The sequence below is a fragment of the Podarcis vaucheri genome (assembly GCF_965113315.1).
Source record: "Podarcis vaucheri genome assembly, chromosome: 13".
NCBI lineage: Eukaryota > Metazoa > Chordata > Lepidosauria > Squamata > Lacertidae > Podarcis > Podarcis vaucheri.
Window position 1 is genome coordinate 57659335 of NC_138751.1, and position 18729 is coordinate 57678063.

General features: G+C 47.3%; 1 protein-coding gene across 1 annotated transcript in view; it reads right to left on the reverse strand.

Moving 5' to 3' along the window:
• MYO1H (myosin IH) overlaps positions 1-18729 on the reverse strand; it is a 73959-nt gene that overhangs the window by 15364 nt on the left and 39866 nt on the right. Inside the window, 8 exon segments of the mRNA XM_082196072.1 lie at positions 3683-3766; positions 4624-4783; positions 4921-5005; positions 7659-7727; positions 8913-8989; positions 9286-9399; positions 11472-11589; positions 13248-13353. Coding sequence (XP_082052198.1) covers positions 3683-3766; positions 4624-4783; positions 4921-5005; positions 7659-7727; positions 8913-8989; positions 9286-9399; positions 11472-11589; positions 13248-13353 — 813 coding nt within the window.

The following is an 18729-nucleotide window of genomic DNA, read 5'->3' on the forward strand; positions in this document are numbered from 1 at the left end:
GCTTCTCCCCGTCCTGGGGAGGAAAGGGGCTGGGCTTTAATAAGAAGCCTGGCGCCCGGGAAAGCTGGCCCGAAAAGGAGAGGTGCCGCTGCCGCCGGCCTCCAACCGCAGGCAGAGCAGCAGAGGGGGTAGGCAGGGCAGGGGAGAGAGAGAAGTCCCCTCCGCTGCGTGCGCGCACTCCGGCCCACCACTAAGTCAGGGGGACGGTGAACCAGCCCCCTCCAAAAAAGGTTTGCTGACCCCTGCTGTAAATCCATCCCTTGTTTAGGAATGAGCGTTATATAGGCCTCTGACCATGAAACTGGTGTTTTCCCATTAGCTAAAATATCATCCATCATGTCTTTTAGTGGGAACAATATAAGATCTTCCAATTTTTTATAATAACCGGCCAAAAGTAAGTCCGAACCTGGGGGTTTTCCTACTTTTGCTTTTTTAATTGGAGATTGAATTTCAAAGATCGTAATTGGCGAATTAAGCATGTTCATTTTTTCACTTGATATTTTTGGTAGATTGGTATGTTTTAAAAATTCTTCTATCTTTTCATGGTTTGCCTCTCGTTTTTGGTATAAATCTCTGTAGTATCTTACCAAGCTTTCACAATCTCATTTGGATCATCTATTGTTCTCTTTCCTATTCTCAGCCTCTTAACGACTCTTTCACTCTGTTTTCCTTGAGTTGCCACACTAGTAGTTTTCCGGACTCATTTGCAAATTCAAAATTTCTGTTTTAATACTTTGATTTTCCAATCAATTTCTTGGTCAATGATCGTTGCAAATTGCATTTGTAACAATTTAATACTCTGTTTAATTGTTCGCTTCCTGGATTCTTTAGGAGTTCTTTTTTTTGTTATCTCTTCTAAAATTTCTGTTTTTCTCTTCTCCCTCATTCTTTTTTGAAACATATTTTGTTGAAAAAAGAATCCCCTAACCACCGCTTTTCCAGCATCCCACACTACTTTAATATATGTACCTTGATTCATATTAAACTTTAAAAATTCTCTCAATGTCTTTTTTGCTTTCTGTAAAATTTCTTCATCATTCAATAAGTTTTCGTTGAGACTCCATCTTGGGTTTTTTTAATCTCTCCTCTTAGCGTTAACGTGACTGACTTATGATGAGAAATGGTTCTCGGCAGGATCTCTGGTTTTGCTACTTTTAATAGAAGTTCTTTAGACACCCATAAGGCGTCAGTTCTGCTTGTTGATTGGTTGCAATTTGTACAACACCAACCTCGTTGCTGCTTTGCCCCACCCAATTAGCCAATGGAGGCCAGGTGCATGGTGGTGCCACCTCACGAGGGCGTCCACTGCAAACGGCAGGATGCAACCGCCATTTCTGTCATGCATCATCTGTTGAAGGGGGGCAGTCTGAGGCCACCTTGGCACTATACATTTAAAAGCACCACGATACCACTTTAAACAGCCATGGCTTCCCACAAAGGATTCTGGGAGCCGTAGTTTGTCAAGGGTGTTGAGAGGCATGAAGGAAGCCCTATTCCCCCTCACAATTCCCAGAGTGCTTTAGCAACCAGTCCCTCCCAGGGAACTCTGGGAACTGTAGCTCTGTGAGGGGAATAGGGGACTCCTGCCAATGCTCAGCATCCTTAACAGATGACAGTTGCCAGGATTCTGTGGGAATGCACTTTAAACATATGCTTCGGGCAGAGGTTTCCAACCTTTTTGAGTCCACAGCTCCCTTTACCAACTACAGTGGTGCCCCGCAAGACGAATGCCTCGCAAGACGAAAAACTCACTAGACGAAAGAGTTTTGTGCTTTTGAGCTGCTTCGCAAGACAAATTTCCCTATGGGCTTGCTTCGCAAGACGAAAACGTCTTGCAAGTTTGTTTCCTTTTTCTTAACACCGTTAATACAGTTGCGACTTGACTTCGAGGAGCAACTCATAGAACGCAGTGTACATAGTAGCCTTTTTTGAGGTTTTTAAAGACTTTGGTGATTTTTGAAGCTTTTCCAAAACTTCTTTTGCAGCCATTTGGTAAGTTAAGCTTTTAAAACTTTTTTTGGGGGGGTTGGATTTTGGGTTGGGGTGTTTGGAATTCAAGGACTTGATGTTGGGAAGGGGTTTGCAAGAATCTGGAAGCTTGTGTGTTTTCCCCCCCTGCATTTTTATGATATTCTGTGACCATTGGGCCACTCTGCTGTTTTTCAAAAAAAATTCTGGGTTTGAATTTCTGTGTGCTGGGTGGCTGGGGGAACAGTTGGGGAGGGGTTTGCAAGAATCTGGAAGCTTGTGGTTTTTTTCTGCATTTTTATGATTTTCTGTGACCATTGGGCCACTCTGCTGTTTTTTAAAAAAAATTCTGGGTTTGAATTTTGAAATGCTCTTTACAGTATGTGTGAATTTAAAGAGCACTTAATAAACTCTTGTTGTACCAAATTTGGCTTTGTTTGGACTTTTTTTGACCATAGGAACGCATTTATTGATTTTCAATGCATTCCTATGGGAAACCGTGCTTCGCAAGACGAAAAATTTGCCAGACGAAAAAATTCGCGGAACGAATTAATTTTGTCTTGCGAGGCACCACTGTACATTGTTTCGGTGGCACCCCTGTGGGGCTCAGGAGCCCAGTTATGTAACCCCTTCCTCCAGAGCTGGCAGCCTCTCACCCTTTTGGGAACACCCTCCTTTGTGGAGTATTCCCTCGGCCTCCTCTCCTCTCCTTGGGAGTCCCCTGGTCTCTGAGCTGCCCCCCCCCGCCCCAAAGAGAGGGGCCTCCTCCTCACACTGCCCCACAGGGGCCTGGGACCTGTCTGTCCACTCCCAACAGCAAGGGCTGGCGGACGGCCTGGCTAGACTCCCTGGCCCGCTTGCTGGCTTACTCAGAGGCCGCCTCAACTCCTGACCACCAGCACCCCCTGGCCAGCCCCAGAGGCACCATTTGCCCATGGAGCTTGTGGCTAGGGCTGGTGCAACCAACAGCTGTGCAGAGATGCAAGAGGGCATCAGAGGAGAGAGGGAAGGAAAGGGGGACGGAGACCCCTGACCATCATTCAAGGCACCCCAGGGTGCCATGGCAAACGGGTTGAAAACCACTGGCTCAGGGGAATGGAATAAACCCCAAACCTCTGGCAGCTCTCGTCACAAGAGTATTTGATTTTCCATGAACAGAATTGCCTTTAACTGTCCTGGTCCTTCCCCACAAGGAAACCAGGGCCTTCTGGTGGTTCCCTCACTGTGAGAAGCTAAGTTACAGGGAACCAAGCAGAGGGCCTTTTCGGTAGTAGTGCCCGCACTGTGGAACGCCCTCCCATCAGATGTCAAGGAAATAAATGACCATCTGACTTTTGGAAGATACCTGAGGGAAGCCTTGTTGAGGGAAGTTTTAAATGTCTGATGTTTTATTGTATTTTTAATATTTTGTTGGAAGCCACCCAGAATGGCTGGGTAAACCCAGCCAGATGGGTATGTATGTATGTATGTATGTATGTATGTATAAATAAATTATGATGGTGATGATGATGTGAGAGAGCTGGAGTAGAGGTCTTTGGCCCTTCTGAGAGCTCCCAAGCCTCCGGACCTCTGAGCCTTTGCAGAGTGCACTGTCAGCACAACAACAGTAGATGCAACTAGGAGCCAGGGGGACGTACCCAGGGCAGATTCCAGCTCCCAACACCGTTCATTTTAAGAATTGAGCTCCACAAAAACTCAAAAACCCAGACTTTACCTGTGCCTTCTTCTGTGCTGTGATGCCACGGCAATATTTCCGGACAAGGTTTCTTGTGCAGATCTTTCTCAGGAACTCAGATGTCTAGGTTGAGAAGGGGGGGGAGTGTAATCTGTCATTTGAAGTGGGACAAGGTGAATGTTTGGGAAGTGGCCTTAACGCAGCATGCAGAAGGCCTCAGGTTCGAGTCCTGGTTTCTGGCTAGCGAAGACTTCAGCTTGAGAGAGCAGCTGCCAGTCAGAGCAGGTCGCACCAGGCAAGATGGGGATATGCCATATTGGGACTGCAAAGAGCACTGAATTTCAGCTCTGCAAGGCCCCTGCAGCTTGGTCTCAGCCTGCCCTGGGAATGGGCAAATCTGCCAATCTTGGTTTCTCTGTTTTGCGTTTTCCCAGCCACTCTCCTCTTTCCCTCCTCAGCGTGTGACATTCCTTCCAGGAAAGTCCTTGTGACAATCCCTCGGCATTTTAGTGCAAATTTCTCCCAACATATACAAGCAGTTTGGCCAAAATATGTACATATCGTGTTTTCTGTTAAATATATATACATACACACACACATACACATCTAACATAATATGGGGTGCTATTTTCAGTGATAGAGGCATCTTTGTGTACACCAAACTTTAGCATATGCCTATTTCCCTACATGTGCCTTGGCTGGAGAACTGCATTGCAAAATTTGGAGAAGTGCGGATTCCAAAGGACAGCTGAGCTTTGGTTCAAATTCCTGCCCTTCATCAGTGCCCTCAGCTAACACGAGAAGGGCTGGATCAGACCAAAGGCCCCTCTTGGCCAGCATCTCAGAGTGGCCATCCAGGCACTGCAGGACACCTGCAAGCAGGGCTTGAAAGGCAGCTGCCCCCCTCCCACTCTTCTTCCCCAGCAACCGGCATTCACAGGTACAGTAGCTCTGAACACGGAGGTTCTAACAGCTCTCACCTCTTGCATGATCTCTGGAGGCTTAAGCCAGCTTTTGTCCAGGACGTTCTTTGGGACGTGGTCTCTGAGTTTCATAAGGTAGGTGTACTGCACAAGCCTCACAAAGTCCTTGTTATTGCGGTTCAAGGGTTGCTTCCGGTGGATGAAGCCTCTGATGTACCTACAGGAGTGGTCCATTTTACTGATAATTTCACTGTTTTAGTTTTCTTGTAAACCACTCTGAGGTTTTGCTTTGCTTTACAATTCAGCAATCCAATGTAAATTGAATGAAACAAACAAACAAACAAGCCAGCTTACTTCCGGATGGTCTGGGCTGCCCACATCCTCTTTTTGGCCAGCTTCCGGGCCAGGACTCCTCTCCAGCAGGACTCCAGTTTAATGGCTGCGAAACAGAGAGCGTCACCATGGAGGGGAAGAGGACCCTTTTGCACAAGGGCAGAGCAAGAAGAAAGAGGGGCTGCCAAGAGGGATGCGAAAGCCCTGACCTGCCCCACCATTCCTCCAAGTCAAGCTGCCACGACCCCTATTTTTGGGGACTCCAAATTAAGGAAATGGGGGGAGATTGCCCAGAATGGTTAAGCTTGGGGGGGGGAGTTGTTGAGTTTTGTGGGGGGGATTGCCGACAATTGCTCACCCTCCTGAACACCACTGCCAATCGCATGCCTTGCCAAACCCACCAATCATCTGTCCGCTTGCCGCCAGCAAACACCAAATGACCGCCCAATTGCTGCAGCAGCCAATCAACAGCAAGCCTTGCGGCTCACAGCTGCCAACAATCACCCATCCCCCTTCTGCACTATCCGTGTGTAAGACAACCCCCCATTTTTAACATATATTTCTAATTAAAAAACCATAGTCTTATACACAGAAAAATACGATCCTTTTTTCCTCATCCCAAGCCAAAGAGGGGTCATAAGTACCTGAGAGACAGAGGGAACCTGAGCAACTGACTCTGGTTCTCACGGGTCAGGAAGGGACAGAAATCACTCCCTCCCAGGAGAGAGACTTTAAAAGGCTGAGCTGCCTTCCCACCATCAGGGATCCAGACTGGACTTTCTATAAAATTGACCATCCTTGTTGACTACTTGTAAGTAAACCAAACAACCACAGTGTGGCAAATAGGCTACGTTTAGTCCAGCTTTAGAGCCACAGTGCTCTGGTTCATTGTGAGGTCCACTTCAACCTTCTGCCTGCTTACCCCCTATCTTTGCTAAAAAATAAAGTTTTCTGAAGTATGTGCGAGGGCCAACATCAGGGTTTTGGAATCCCCATGCTGGGAGGTTCAGAAACCCCTGGAGGCAGCAGCATAGCTTAGCTGCTCAGGTGCCCGGTGCGATGCACGCATCCTGCAGCCAGGGGCAGGGCAAGCTGCCCATGGGGGTGGGGCAAGCCAAGGGAGGGTGCGCTGCGTGGAGCCTCTCCACAGCCTCCCCCTCAGCTGTAGGGCAGCTGAGGTGGTGAGCAGACGCAAGCCCCACGCTGCTCAAAAAAGCAGCGCACAGGTTGCAGGTAGTCCACCCACTGCCTCCCCCTCAGGAGAGATGCATGGCTCAGGCACGCTGCAGGCCCCGTGGTAGGAAGCCCAGTCCCCCCGCCTCACCTGGCTACCAGTGGCGTAGGAAGTGGGGTGCAGGAGTTATTTTTTCAAAAAAAAGTGTTGGGAGCCCAAATTTTATTTATTTTAGAAACACATATTTTTGCCATTTTGTCACCCGCCTCAGTGATGAAACCTGGGGCAGCCCACCCCCACCGCACCCCCCTTCCTATGTCATTGCCTGGAGGGCCAAAGGTTCCTCCCTTCCCACTTCAACATAACAGTTATTTTATAGAGTTTTAAATATTTTATTGTGAAGCTGCTTGTAAGTTATATCAATGAATAATAATGTCACATAATTGTGGCAAAGAACAGACAGCAGAGGGCAACAATGCACTGTTCTTGCTGAAGACCCAAGTAAACACTGAATTACCGTATTTTTTGCACCATAACACTCACTTTTTTCCTCCTAGAAAATAAGGGGAAATGTCTGTGCGTGTTATGGAGCGAATGCCTGCGGGTGGCGGGGGGGATCTGCTGCAGTTGTGAGCAGAGGATCCATAGTTCCCCTTCCTTCCCTCCTCCGTGGTTACAAAGCATGGATCCACATGGATCCTCAGGATTTTTGCATTGGGCTACTCCAAACTCACTGTCAGATCACATGTCTGTGGCCACAGCATGAACCACAAAAATCATATATCCACTATTTTGTTTAGAATATTTTTTTTCTTGTTTTCCTCCTCTAAAAACTACGTGCGTGTTATGGTCTGGTGCGTGTTATAGAGCGAAAAATACGGTAATTTCTTTGTTCAGCTGCACTATTCTGAAATCTAGGAGACAGAGAAGCTGAACAAAGAAATTAATTCAGGAGAATAGACCTCAAGTATGTTCTCCAGTGCTCATGTCCCAGCTGAAATGGGAATCTGTAAAGGAAAGGAAAGTTACCCATCCCCTCCTTGACCCGTTTCCACTCCATCTAGGCACTAAAAGAACTTGTAACTAAGAACAGAGGCCCAAGTTTTATTTTATTAAACTGTAAGCCTGAGAGCAGGGACCACCTTGTTTCTGCTACATTCTAGCAGAGGCGTAGGAAGGGAGGCGGACCCCCTGGGTGTCATCGCTGAGGGGGGTGACTCTCAGTGTGCCACCCACCCACAACACCCAAACCTACCCCGAGCCATCAATGGGGGGGGGGCGTGATAAAAAAAATTCCATGCTGGGTACCACTTGACCTTGCTACGCCTCTGCAGTCTGGGACACTTTCCAGCTGAAGAGGGGGCTAACCATTGTTTACATCAAATCAATAAATATGCAGCAAATTAATGTTCATTAGTAACATTCAGAATTGCAGCAAGAAGCTGAATGTTAGAAACCAGCATTTGAAATAAAGACGTTTTGGGTCTCAATTCCAAATAATGCATTTTTTATTTAAAAATCCTGAATTAGTACAAAACCAAGCAAGGTCCCCCTGGGGTTTTTGCAGCCAAGATCTGCTACTTACCTGCTTCCCTCATCTTTTGGAACTCACGCTTCCCTAAGCATCCTTTGTATTTGGCTTGTATTCTGGAAACTGAAAAGGAAAAGCAACTGGGAATTAGAGAATGGTAGAGTTGGAAGGGATCCCCAAGAGTCATCTAGTCCAAACCCCTGCAATGCAGGAACCCCAGCTAAAGAATCCATCACAGGTGGCCATCCATTGGCCGTCCTCCAATGAAGGAGAGTCTGCCACCTTCCGCAGGAATCCAGAGCTTAAATTTCCCTGAAAATATATTTGTGAGGTGAAAGTCCACATTCCAAGTCTAGCTTTAAGCCTGGGACAGGCAACCTGCTGTGGCGCTCAGGTGCTGCTGGGCTCCCAGCTCCCCTCCGCCCTGGCAGCCAGCGCAGACCATGGTCAGGGGCAGGATGAGAGCAGGAGTCCAGCCACTCGCTCCCCACCCTTGAAGGACAGAAGGCTAAAATGCTTCTGGCGGGCACAAGGTTGGCTGTGCCGATGCAAGGCTGAGGAGGTGAACAAAACAATTGGTTGGTAGATAGACAAAGATTGTCCCACCCCACCCCACCTCCAATTTCCACAGCAGAGCAGGACGCCAGGGAGTTCCAGGCACTTAGCCGGGTCCGTGTTTCGTTTTGGACAATGAGTCCCAGCAGAGACTGTGCTGTCTTTATGATATATGGTTAATTTACACATATATGCAACCTGAGCCTATGATGGAGGTGTTCAAAGCATTAGACTCCATGAAGGTCCCATCTCTTCCACTGCTGCTGCCTCTGATTTGAACAGACACCCCCATAAATTTCTGCAGTAATCTACAAATTTCCTTTCTAAAAAATCTGCACAAAAAATCAATTTACATATTCCATTGCAAAATACCTATCTAAACAAGGATTGTACGTCAAGGTATGTATTTCTAAACACACTTTATCCTAAAAAATGCATTTTAAGTGGATTTTTGTTTATATCTTTAGCCAAGAGCTGTACTGAAAAATCCAAAGAAGTGCAAAATCTGGAGGATGTTTACATTCTGATCTGTGCAAATTAAATCAGCTCATGTAAAACTGCAGACCAAATAAAATTCTCCTCCATTCCTAGTTGCAAAATCCTAAATTTCCTGCAGGCCATGTGAACTGCAAGGCTGTGGTCTTCTCAGATGCTGCCTAGGCCAAACCCTCACAGAAACTAGGTGGCATCAAAATATTCAGTTAAAAATGACTTTTGGGGATTTGCAAGATCAAAAGTGGGCAAATTACATACCTAGCCGATTTTTTCTGAATTCAAAGGCATCTTCTGTGGCAAACAGAGTTCTTGGGAAACGGATGAATATTTTGGTCCTAAACAAGAGAAAATCACCCAATGAGATGCAGGCACCCAAAAATCTATCATTTGCTCTGAGGGTGGTCTCACCGAATTTAAGCACTTCCAGGAAGAGATGAGCAAAATCTGTCCATTTCAGTTTCTCCCCATTTCCCACTTTTAAGTTCAGTTCACCACATTTCCACATCCATTTGCAGTCCTCATGAAAACACTTCCAGATTTCTCCTAACAGACATTCTTCTGTAATATTTTGCCCAATGTACACATTTTTGCAAGCAATTTATCCTAATGCCTATTTGTATGTTGCTCTTACTTTCCCATTTTGTACTCTTCTGGCTTGTAGCCAATATGCTTGATTAGCTTCTCAACTCCTTTGGCAGCCGTCCCTTGCCAGTAAGGCCAGGTATCCGGACACAGGGACTTGTACCTAAAAACAAAATTATAAATAAATTCAGGGACTAAAGGAAAGTGTGTTCCAAGCAAATCTCCTGAGCCACTTCTGACCCCCCTCTCAGGAGCTGGAGTCAAGTGTACTCAAAGCAAAACACTGTATCAGTGAAGTTAACTCTTTGTTCAAAGAAGCAAAGCAGCGCAGGCCTAGTGGTGACAGCAGCCCTTGCCCCCACAAGGCATTTGCAAGGGCTGAAGCTCCCTCTTTCCCACCGCTCTCTAAGGCTCCTCACCCAGTTCCTTCCCCAGCAGCTTAAGGCTCTGTCTGCTTCTCTCTCTTTCATAGAATCATAGAGTTGGAAGAGACCACAAGGGCCATCGAGTCCAACCCCCTGCCAAGCAGGAAACACCATCAGAGCACTCCTGACATATGGTTGTCAAGCCTCTGCTTAAAGACCTCCAAAGTAGGAGACTCCACCACACTCCTTGGCAGCAAATTCCACTGTCGAACAGCTCTTACTGTCAGGAAGTTCTTCCTAATGTTTAGGTGGAATCTTCTTTCTTGTAGTTTGGATCCATTGCTCCATGTCCGCTTCTCTGGAGCAGCAGAAAACAACCTTTCTCCCTCCTCTATGTGACATCCTTTTATATATTTGAACATGGCTATCATATCACCCCTTAACCTCCTCTTCTCCAGGCTAAACATGCCCAGCTCCCTTAGCCGTTCCTCATAAGGCATCGTTTCCAGGCCTTTGACCATTTTGGTTGCCCTCCTCTGGACACGTTCCAGTTTGTCAGTGTCCTTCTTGAATTGTGGTGCCCAGAACTGGACACAGTACTCCAAGTGTGGTCTGACCAGAGCAGAATACAGTGGCACTATTACTTCCCTTGATCTAGATGCTATACTCCTATTGATGCAGCCCAGAATTGCATTGGCTTTTTTAGCTGCCGCGTCACACTGTTGGCTCATGTCAAGTTTGTGGTCAACCAAGACTCCTAGATCCTTTTCACATGTACTGCTCTCAAGCCAGGTGTCACCCATCTTTTTTTTTTTGCCCAAGTGCAATACTTTACATTTCTCCCTGTTAAAATTCATCTTGTTTATTTTTGCCCAGTTCTCTAATCTGTCAAGGTCGTTTTGAAGTGTGATCCTGTCCTCTGGGGTGTTAGCCACCCCTCCCAGTTTGGTGTCATCTGCAAATTTGATCAGGATGCCCTTGAGTCCATCATCCAAGTCGTTGATAAAGATGTTGAATAAGACCGGGCCCAAGACAGAACCCTGTGGCACCCCACTAGTCACTCTTCTCCAGGATGAAGAGGAACCATTGATGAGCACCCTTTGGGTTCGGTCAGTCAGCCAGTTACAAATCCACTGAGTGGTAGCATAGTCAAGACCGCATTTTACCAGCTTCTTTACAAGAATATCATGGGGCACCTTGTCAAATGCCTTGCTGAAATCAAGGTAGGCTACATCCACTGCATGTTTCCTCGGCGTGTTCTAGACCATGGCGAAGGGAAACTGGTCGCAGCAAGAGGGGGAGACTCCCCGGCTTCTTCTCAACGCTGTCTCCTGGGCCCCGTCCTCTCCTGCCTCTGAGCCTGGACCGCTCTCTGCCACGGACTCTTCCTGCTCACCAAACTCTGTGGCCTCTTCCAGCACCCCCTCCTGCCAGTCTGCTCCCTCTGACCCCTCATTGTCGTCCCACCCCCACTCCCTATTCCCCAGGCCCCAAACCTTCTTCCCTTCGGGGTCCCCAGCTGGTTCCTCCCACCACAACTCTGTGACCAACCAGTCCATGAAACCTCCCTTTACTTTGCCAATAGGGCAGTTGGTGCAGTGAAAGTAAGAATGTAATCAAAGCCTGCTGGATCAGGCCAATGTCCTACCTAGACCAGGATCCTGTTCTCACAGAGGCCAACCACATGCCTCTGTAGGAAGCCCCAAGCGGGACTGGAGCACAAGAGCAACTCTCCCCTTCTTTGGTTCCCAGCAACTGGTATTCCGAAGCCGTGATGCAGGCGACTCGGCCTCCAGAGTCAGAGGCAGTGATGCTTCTGAATACCAGTTGCTGGAAACAAGGGTGGGGGGGGGAGAGCTTTGGGCCTCACCTTTGCAGAAAGTGCTCATACTTCCGACGGTAAGCGAAGCCGGCTCGCCTCACTCGCAGGTGCTCCATCAGGCCCAGGTACTTCACCTGGTGCCTTATCAAGGAGTCATCAAATTTGTCTGCAAAAGACAAAACCCACACCAAGGACAAGAGGTTGTTGCTACCAGCTGCATGAGGGCACATGTGCAAACAGGGGCGGAGGAAGGGGGTGTGGTGGGTGCAGTCTGCCCCAGGTGACAAAATGCCGGGCGGCACTCGCTGCGGGGCCTGAGCCACACGTCTCTCCTGGGAGAGACGCGGTGACTTGGGCGAACACAGGTTCCACGCTGCCCATACAGTCCGCCCGCTCCCCCCCCCCCCCGTCGTAGGGCGGCTGAGTGGGAGGAGGCAGGCAGACTCTAGAGGCCCTGCAGTGCATTGCCCCAGGCACCCGAGCGGCTTTCTCCGCAGCTGTGTGCAAACTTTTAAGTTAGGAGAGAGAGAGAGAGAGAGCAGGCAACTGACCAAGGGAAGAGACTGGCCAAGCCACGAGCTCCCTTCTCCTTTTACACCATTAAAATACATATGGTTGTTGGGGGGGGGGTTGATTCTGGATTATGCTCTGAGTCCCTTCCAATTTTTTGGATCCCCATCCCCAGTGAGGGCTGGAGTCTAATGGAGTAGCTTGCTGAACTGATCAGACAAGTTTCTTTGTGAGACAGTGACCCAAAGTATCCCCAAAGAATAAGCAAGTTTGTAAGAGCTACAACAAAGCGACAGTGCCCTCCAGAGGCTTTCCTTCACCCCCCCTCCCCTCATCTGGCTGCTAGGTAGCAGAACAAAGCCAGAGTTGTGTGTGTCAGCTGAGCTGGAAGCAGGCTGGAAGCTGGGGACACAGAGATGCAGAGATTTGCCTGCTCTGTGCTGGATCCAAAGCTGTGAGTCTGCTGCCCCCATTCCCAGGAAACCAAAACTGGGCAAGTGGCTGGAAACCGCTAGATTCTCACCACTTGGAGACTGGGATGGTGCCTATAGTTGCCCAGGGTTCAGTTTCCTTGGAATGGAGGTTACTAGAGACTGTGCTGTCTTTAGGATATATGGTTTTATTCACACACATATATACAACCCGAGCATAAAACCAAGAGACTCACAGCATGAATACCCCAACAGATCTCACATCCCTGTTAGGTTTCTAGGGGGTGCCCCCTCTCAAGCCATAGCTTTGGCTTCTGCACACAGAGCAAGTGACACCTCTCCTTTCCAGCTTCCAGCTTCAGTCCAGGATAAAAAGAAAGTGGCAATCATTGTTCTTCTCCCACCCCAGGATGATGTGGGCTAATCATTGCAGCAGTCCCTACAAACTACAGTCTTGCAGGCACAAAACCACAGGGTTGGTTGGGACCCAAAGAAATCATCCAAAACAACCCCTCAACCCAATAAGAATATATATTCTCCCAGAGATCCATCCTCTTGGTGGGAAAACCCAGATATGCACTCAGTTGTGCCAAGGAGGAACTGCATTTCTTACTTCTTTTAAAAGCCCCCCCCCCCAGCGCCTTTCCTTATTCCAATTATAGTATTGGGCATTTTGTGGGGAAGGATAGAAGTTGAAGAGGAAGGGAAGCTTGACCTTATGGTTGCATCTTAAGCTAAAAGGTTTCCTGGTTAGTAGGTCTAGAACAGGTCCCCATCACCGGAGATCTCTGCCAGCCAGAGCAAAGAGATTTGCCTAACAATAATTATGTTATTATTATTAACATAATGCACCCTCCTGCTGAGTTCCCAGAGACAACCTTACCAGCCGCTTTGTCATCATTGGGTTTAATGCATCGAATGTAGGAAGGTTCTTTCGACATGAGGATGTCTATCAAACTAGCCAGGCTGTTTTTGAACTGAGTTGCCACCTGAGCAAACAGAAAAGACTCATTCAAAACAGTTACACAGAATGTCACCTAGGAAGTACAGTTGCAAGAACAAATAATAAAAATATAAAAATAAAAGTGTCCCCCTCCAATTAATACAGGATTGCTGGTGGGACTGTGAGTTCTGGGGACATCCTTCCATCTGTGGTGGGAACGCCCTCGGGTTTCATTACAGTGGTACCTCGGGTTACATACGCTTCAGGTTACAGACTCCGCTAACCCAGAAATAATACCTTGAGTTAAGAACTTTGCTTCAGGATGAGAACAGAAATTGTGCTCCAGCGGCACAGGAGCAGCAGGAGGCCCCATTAGTTAAAGTGGTGCTTCAGGTTAAGAACAGTTTCAGGTTAAGAACAGACCTCTGGAACAAATTAAGTTCTTAACCCGAGGAACCACTATATTTTGATCTCAAGTATATGAAGAAATATCTTAAACCATGTGCCCTGGCTTCCCCACAACTGTCGTCTCTCCACATATTCCGAAACAGCATGTAAGCTTCATTTGTCCTTGTGGTATAAGAACTTAGGGACTCAGGCTATTGTAGGAAAAAATTACACATAAGCTGCGTGCCTCCAGGGAGGTGGAGGATCCAGAGCACTTTCATGTCTTCCCCCTCCAATTAATACAGGATTGCTGGTGGGACTGTGAGTTCTGGGGACATCCTTCCATCTGTGGTGGGAACGCCCTCGGGTTTGCAGGGCAGCAGTTTGCAGGGCAGCAGTTGAAGAAGGAGCAAAAGGTTTTCTTGTGTGTGTGTGTTTCTTTGTGGCTGATTAGCTGTTTTCCCTGTGTAAAGGTCAGAGGGGGCAGGGTTTCTGTTGAGGCAGGGGATTAGCTGTGGGAGGAGCTTATCAGAGTTTGCAGGGCAGCAGCACGCGCCTAGCGGCGCGCACAGTTATATCCATCTTTTAGATTTAGGGGAGCTAGTCTCAAACGTTTGTTGGGGGAGACCTAGGTTTTTTTGTGTGGGGGAAGTTATTTGTCCTGTCTTCAAGCTTTTTATGATGGAGGACCGCTGTAGCCACCCCCAACGACACGATCTCAAGATGGAAGGGGAGGGAACAGCTGCAGTCGCCTGCGATTCCTGCGCAATGTTTGCCATCTTGCCAAAGGTTGCAGGCAGCTTTACCTGCAGCAATTGCATGTTGATTGCCCTCTTAAAAGACAAAGTCCAGCAACTGGAGGAACGTGTAGCTACGCTCCAAAGAATTAGAGAGCTGGAGTTCTTCTTGGAAGCAACAGAGCACACCGTCTCCACCAAGGAGGAGACAGGGGACTCCCCTGAGAAGGAGTCTAGTTCACCAACACAGGAGCCAGATATATGGAGAAACGTGACTCAAAGAAGTAGGAGGCCCAGGGTTCACTCTGATTGTTTAGAAATACACAATCGCTTTGAGGTCCTCTCCCCTAGCATGGAAGACGAAGAGCAGACTCCATTTGAGGATCTCTCCCTCATTACAGTCGATCAGGTATATGAAGACGAGCAGCAAAGTCAGTCCTCAGGGAATGTGCAGGCGACCTTGGAACGGACAGCTCACGGAAGAACCCCGACCAAACCCAAGAGGAGGCGTGTAGTGGTGATAGGGGATTCCCTACTGAGGGGAACAGAAGCAGTGATCTGTGGACCTGACAAGATGTCTCGGGAAGTGTGCTGTCTCCCCGGGGCTAAGATCCAAGATGTAACTGAACGACTGCAAGGAATCATAAAACCCACTGACAAATACCCCTTCCTCTTGGTTCATGTGGGAACCAATGACACTGCAAGCAATAGCCTCCAGAAGATCAAAAGAGACTACGAGGCTCTCGGCAGGAAATTGAAGCAACTAAATGCACAAATTGTCATCTCATCTGTCCTCCCAGTTGAACGACGTGGCCCAGGGAGAGAGGGGGAAATAGTGGAAGTGAACAGCTGGCTTCGCAAATGGTGTAAACAGGAACGGTTTGGATTCTTAGATCACGGACTGCAGTTTCTTGAAGATGGACTTCTGGCAAGTGATGGGCTGCACCTCACAACGGTTGGGAGAAATGTTTTTGCCAAAAATCTCAGAAACCTCATCAGGAGGGCTTTAAACTGACTAATGTGGGGGAGGGAGACAGTGCTCCTGAAGGTAGGAGTCTATCAATTGATGAAGATGATCATCCAAATGTCATAGACCAAATGGAGCAAACAGCGCGCAGACCTAGTGGTGGGAGGAAAAAATCCTTAAATAAGAGACATGGGGGAATGATTAATGGACTTCAATGTCTGTACACTAATGCGCAAAGCATGGGAAATAAACAAGATGAGCTTGAGCTCTTAGTACAGCAAACTAAATATGACATAATAGGCATCACTGAAACCTGGTGGGATAAGTCCCACGATTGGAATGTAATAATGGGGGGATACAATCTATTTCAGAGAAACAGACCAGACAAGAAAGGAGGAGGAGTGGCGTTATATGTCAAGGATGTGTATACCTGTGAAGAGATCCAAGATTTAGATCCTCAAAGCCAAAGTGAGAGCATTTGGGTCAAACTTAAGGGAGAGAAGAACAACAGAGACCTCATTGTGAGAGTTTACTATAGATCCCCAAGCCAAACGGAGGACATAGATGATGCCTTCCTGGAACAGATGGCCAAGCATGCAAAAGGAAGGGAGATAGTAGTAATGGGGGACTTCAATTACCCAGATATTTGTTGGACGTCAAACTCAGCCAAGAGCATAAGGTCAAACAGATTCCTCACTGGCCTTGCAGACAACTTCATTGTCCAGAAAGTGGGAGAAGCAACAAGAGGAACAGCCATTTTAGATCTGGTCCTAACCAATGTTGATAACCTGGTTAGTGGGGTAGAAGTGGAAGGATCATTAGGCGCGAGTGATCATGCTCTTCTGAAGTTTACTATACAGCGGAAAGGAGCAGCCAAGCATACTAGGACTCAATTTCTTGACTTTAAGAAAGCCGACTTCATAAAACTTAGGGAAGTGCTGGGTGAGATCCCATGGACAACAATACTAAAAGGAAAGGGAGTTCATGATGGCTGGGAGTTTGTTAAGAGGGAGATAGTAAAAGCACAACGTCAGGCAATACCAATGAGACGGAAACATGGAAGGTGCCTAAAGAAGCCAGGGTGGCTATCTAAAGAACTTTTAACTGAATTAAGATTAAAAAAGGATGTGTACAAAAAATGGAAAAGGGGGGAAACCACCAAAGAGGAATTCAAACAAATAGCCAGCACGTGTAGACACAAAGTCAGAAAAGCTAAAGCACAGAATGAACTCAGGCTTGCTAGAGAGGTTAAAAGCAACAAAAAAGGCTTTTATGGGTATGTTCGTAGCAAAAGGAAGAACAAAGAAACAGTGGGGTCACTCAGAGGAGAAGATGGTGAAATGCAAACAGGGGACACAGAAAGGGCTGAACTCCTCAATGCCTTCTTTGCCTCAGTCTTCTCCGATAAAGAAAACAATGCCGACCTGAAGAATTTGGAGCAAACGATTCAGCAAAGGAAACGCAGCCCAGAATAACTAAGGAGATAGTACAATAATATTTGGCTAGTTTAGATGTATTCAAGTCTCCAGGGCCAGATGAACTGCATCCAAGAGTATTAAAAGAACTGGCAGATGTGATCTCAGAACCACTGGCAGTCATCTTTGAGAATTCCTGGAGAACAGGCGAAGTCCCGGCAGACTGGAGGAGGGCAAATGTTGTCCCTATTTTCAAAAAGGGGAAAAGAGAGGACCCAAATAATTACCGCCCAGTCAGTCTGACATCAATACCAGGGAAGATTCTGGAGCAGATCATTAAGCAAACAGTCTGTGAGCACCTAGAAAGGAATGCTGTGATCACCAATAGTCAGCATGGATTTCTGAAAAATAAGTCATGTCAGACTAACCTGATCTCGTTTTTTGACAGAATTACAAGCCTGGTAGATGAAGGGAACGCAGTGGATGTGGCCTACCTTGATTTCAGCAAGGCATTTGACTGGGAGGGGTGGCTAACACCCCAGAGGACAGGATCACACTTCAAAACGACCTTGACAGATTAGAGAACTGGGCAAAAATAAACAAGATGAATTTTAACAGGGAGAAATGTAAAGTATTGCACTTGGGCAAAAAAAATGAGAGGCACAAATACAAGATGGGTGACACCTGGCTTGAGAGCAGTACATGTGAAAAGGATCTAGGAGTCTTGGTTGACCACAAACTTGACATGAGCCAACAGTGTGACGCGGCAGCTAAAAAAGCCAATGCAATTCTGGGCTGCATCAATAGGAGTATAGCATCTAGATCAAGGGAAGTAATAGTGCCACTGTATTCTGCTCTGGTCAGACCACACCTGGAGTACTGTGTCCAGTTCTGGGCACCACAATTCAAGAAGGACACTGACAAACTGGAACGTGTCCAGAGGAGGGCAACCAAAATGGTCAAAGGCCTGGAAACGATGCCTTATGAGGAACGGCTAAGGGAGCTGGGCATGTTTAGCCTGGAGAAGAGGAGGTTAAGGGGTGATATGATAGCCATGTTCAAATATATAAAAGGATGTCACATAGAGGAGGGAGAAAGGTTGTTTTCTGCTGCTCCGGAGAAGCGGACACGGAGCAATGGATCCAAACTACAAGAAAGAAGATTCCACCTAAACATTAGGAAGAACTTCCTGACAGTAAGAGCTGTTCGACAGTGGAATTTGCTGCCAAGGAGTGTCGTGGAGTCTCCTACTTTGGAGGTCTTTAAGCAGAGGCTTGACAACCATATGTCAGGAGTGCTCTGATGGTGTTTCCTGCTTGGCAGGGGGTTGGACTCGATGGCCCTTGTGGTCTCTTCCAACTCTATGATTCTATGATTCTATGATTCTAGGTGCCCCATGATATTCTTGTAAAGAAGCTGGTAAAATGCGGTCTTGACTATGCTACCACTCAGTGGATTTGTAACTGGCTGACTGACCGAACCCAAAGGGTGCTCATCAATGGTTCCTCTTCATCCTGGAGAAGAGTGACTAGTGGGGTGCCACAGGGTTCTGTCTTGGGCCCGGTCTTATTCAACATCTTTATCAACGACTTGGATGATGGACTCAAGGGCATCCTGATCAAATTTGCAGATGACACCAAACTGGGAGGGGTGGCTAACACCCCAGAGGACAGGATCACACTTCAAAACGACCTTGACAGATTAGAGAACTGGGCAAAAACAAACAAGATGAATTTTAACAGGGAGAAATGTAAAGTATTGCACTTGGGCAAAAAAAATGAGAGGCACAAATACAAGATGGGTGACACCTGGCTTGAGAGCAGTACATGTGAAAAGGATCTAGGAGTCTTGGTTGACCACAAACTTGACATGAGCCAACAGTGTGACGCGGCAGCTAAAAAAGCCAATGCAATTCT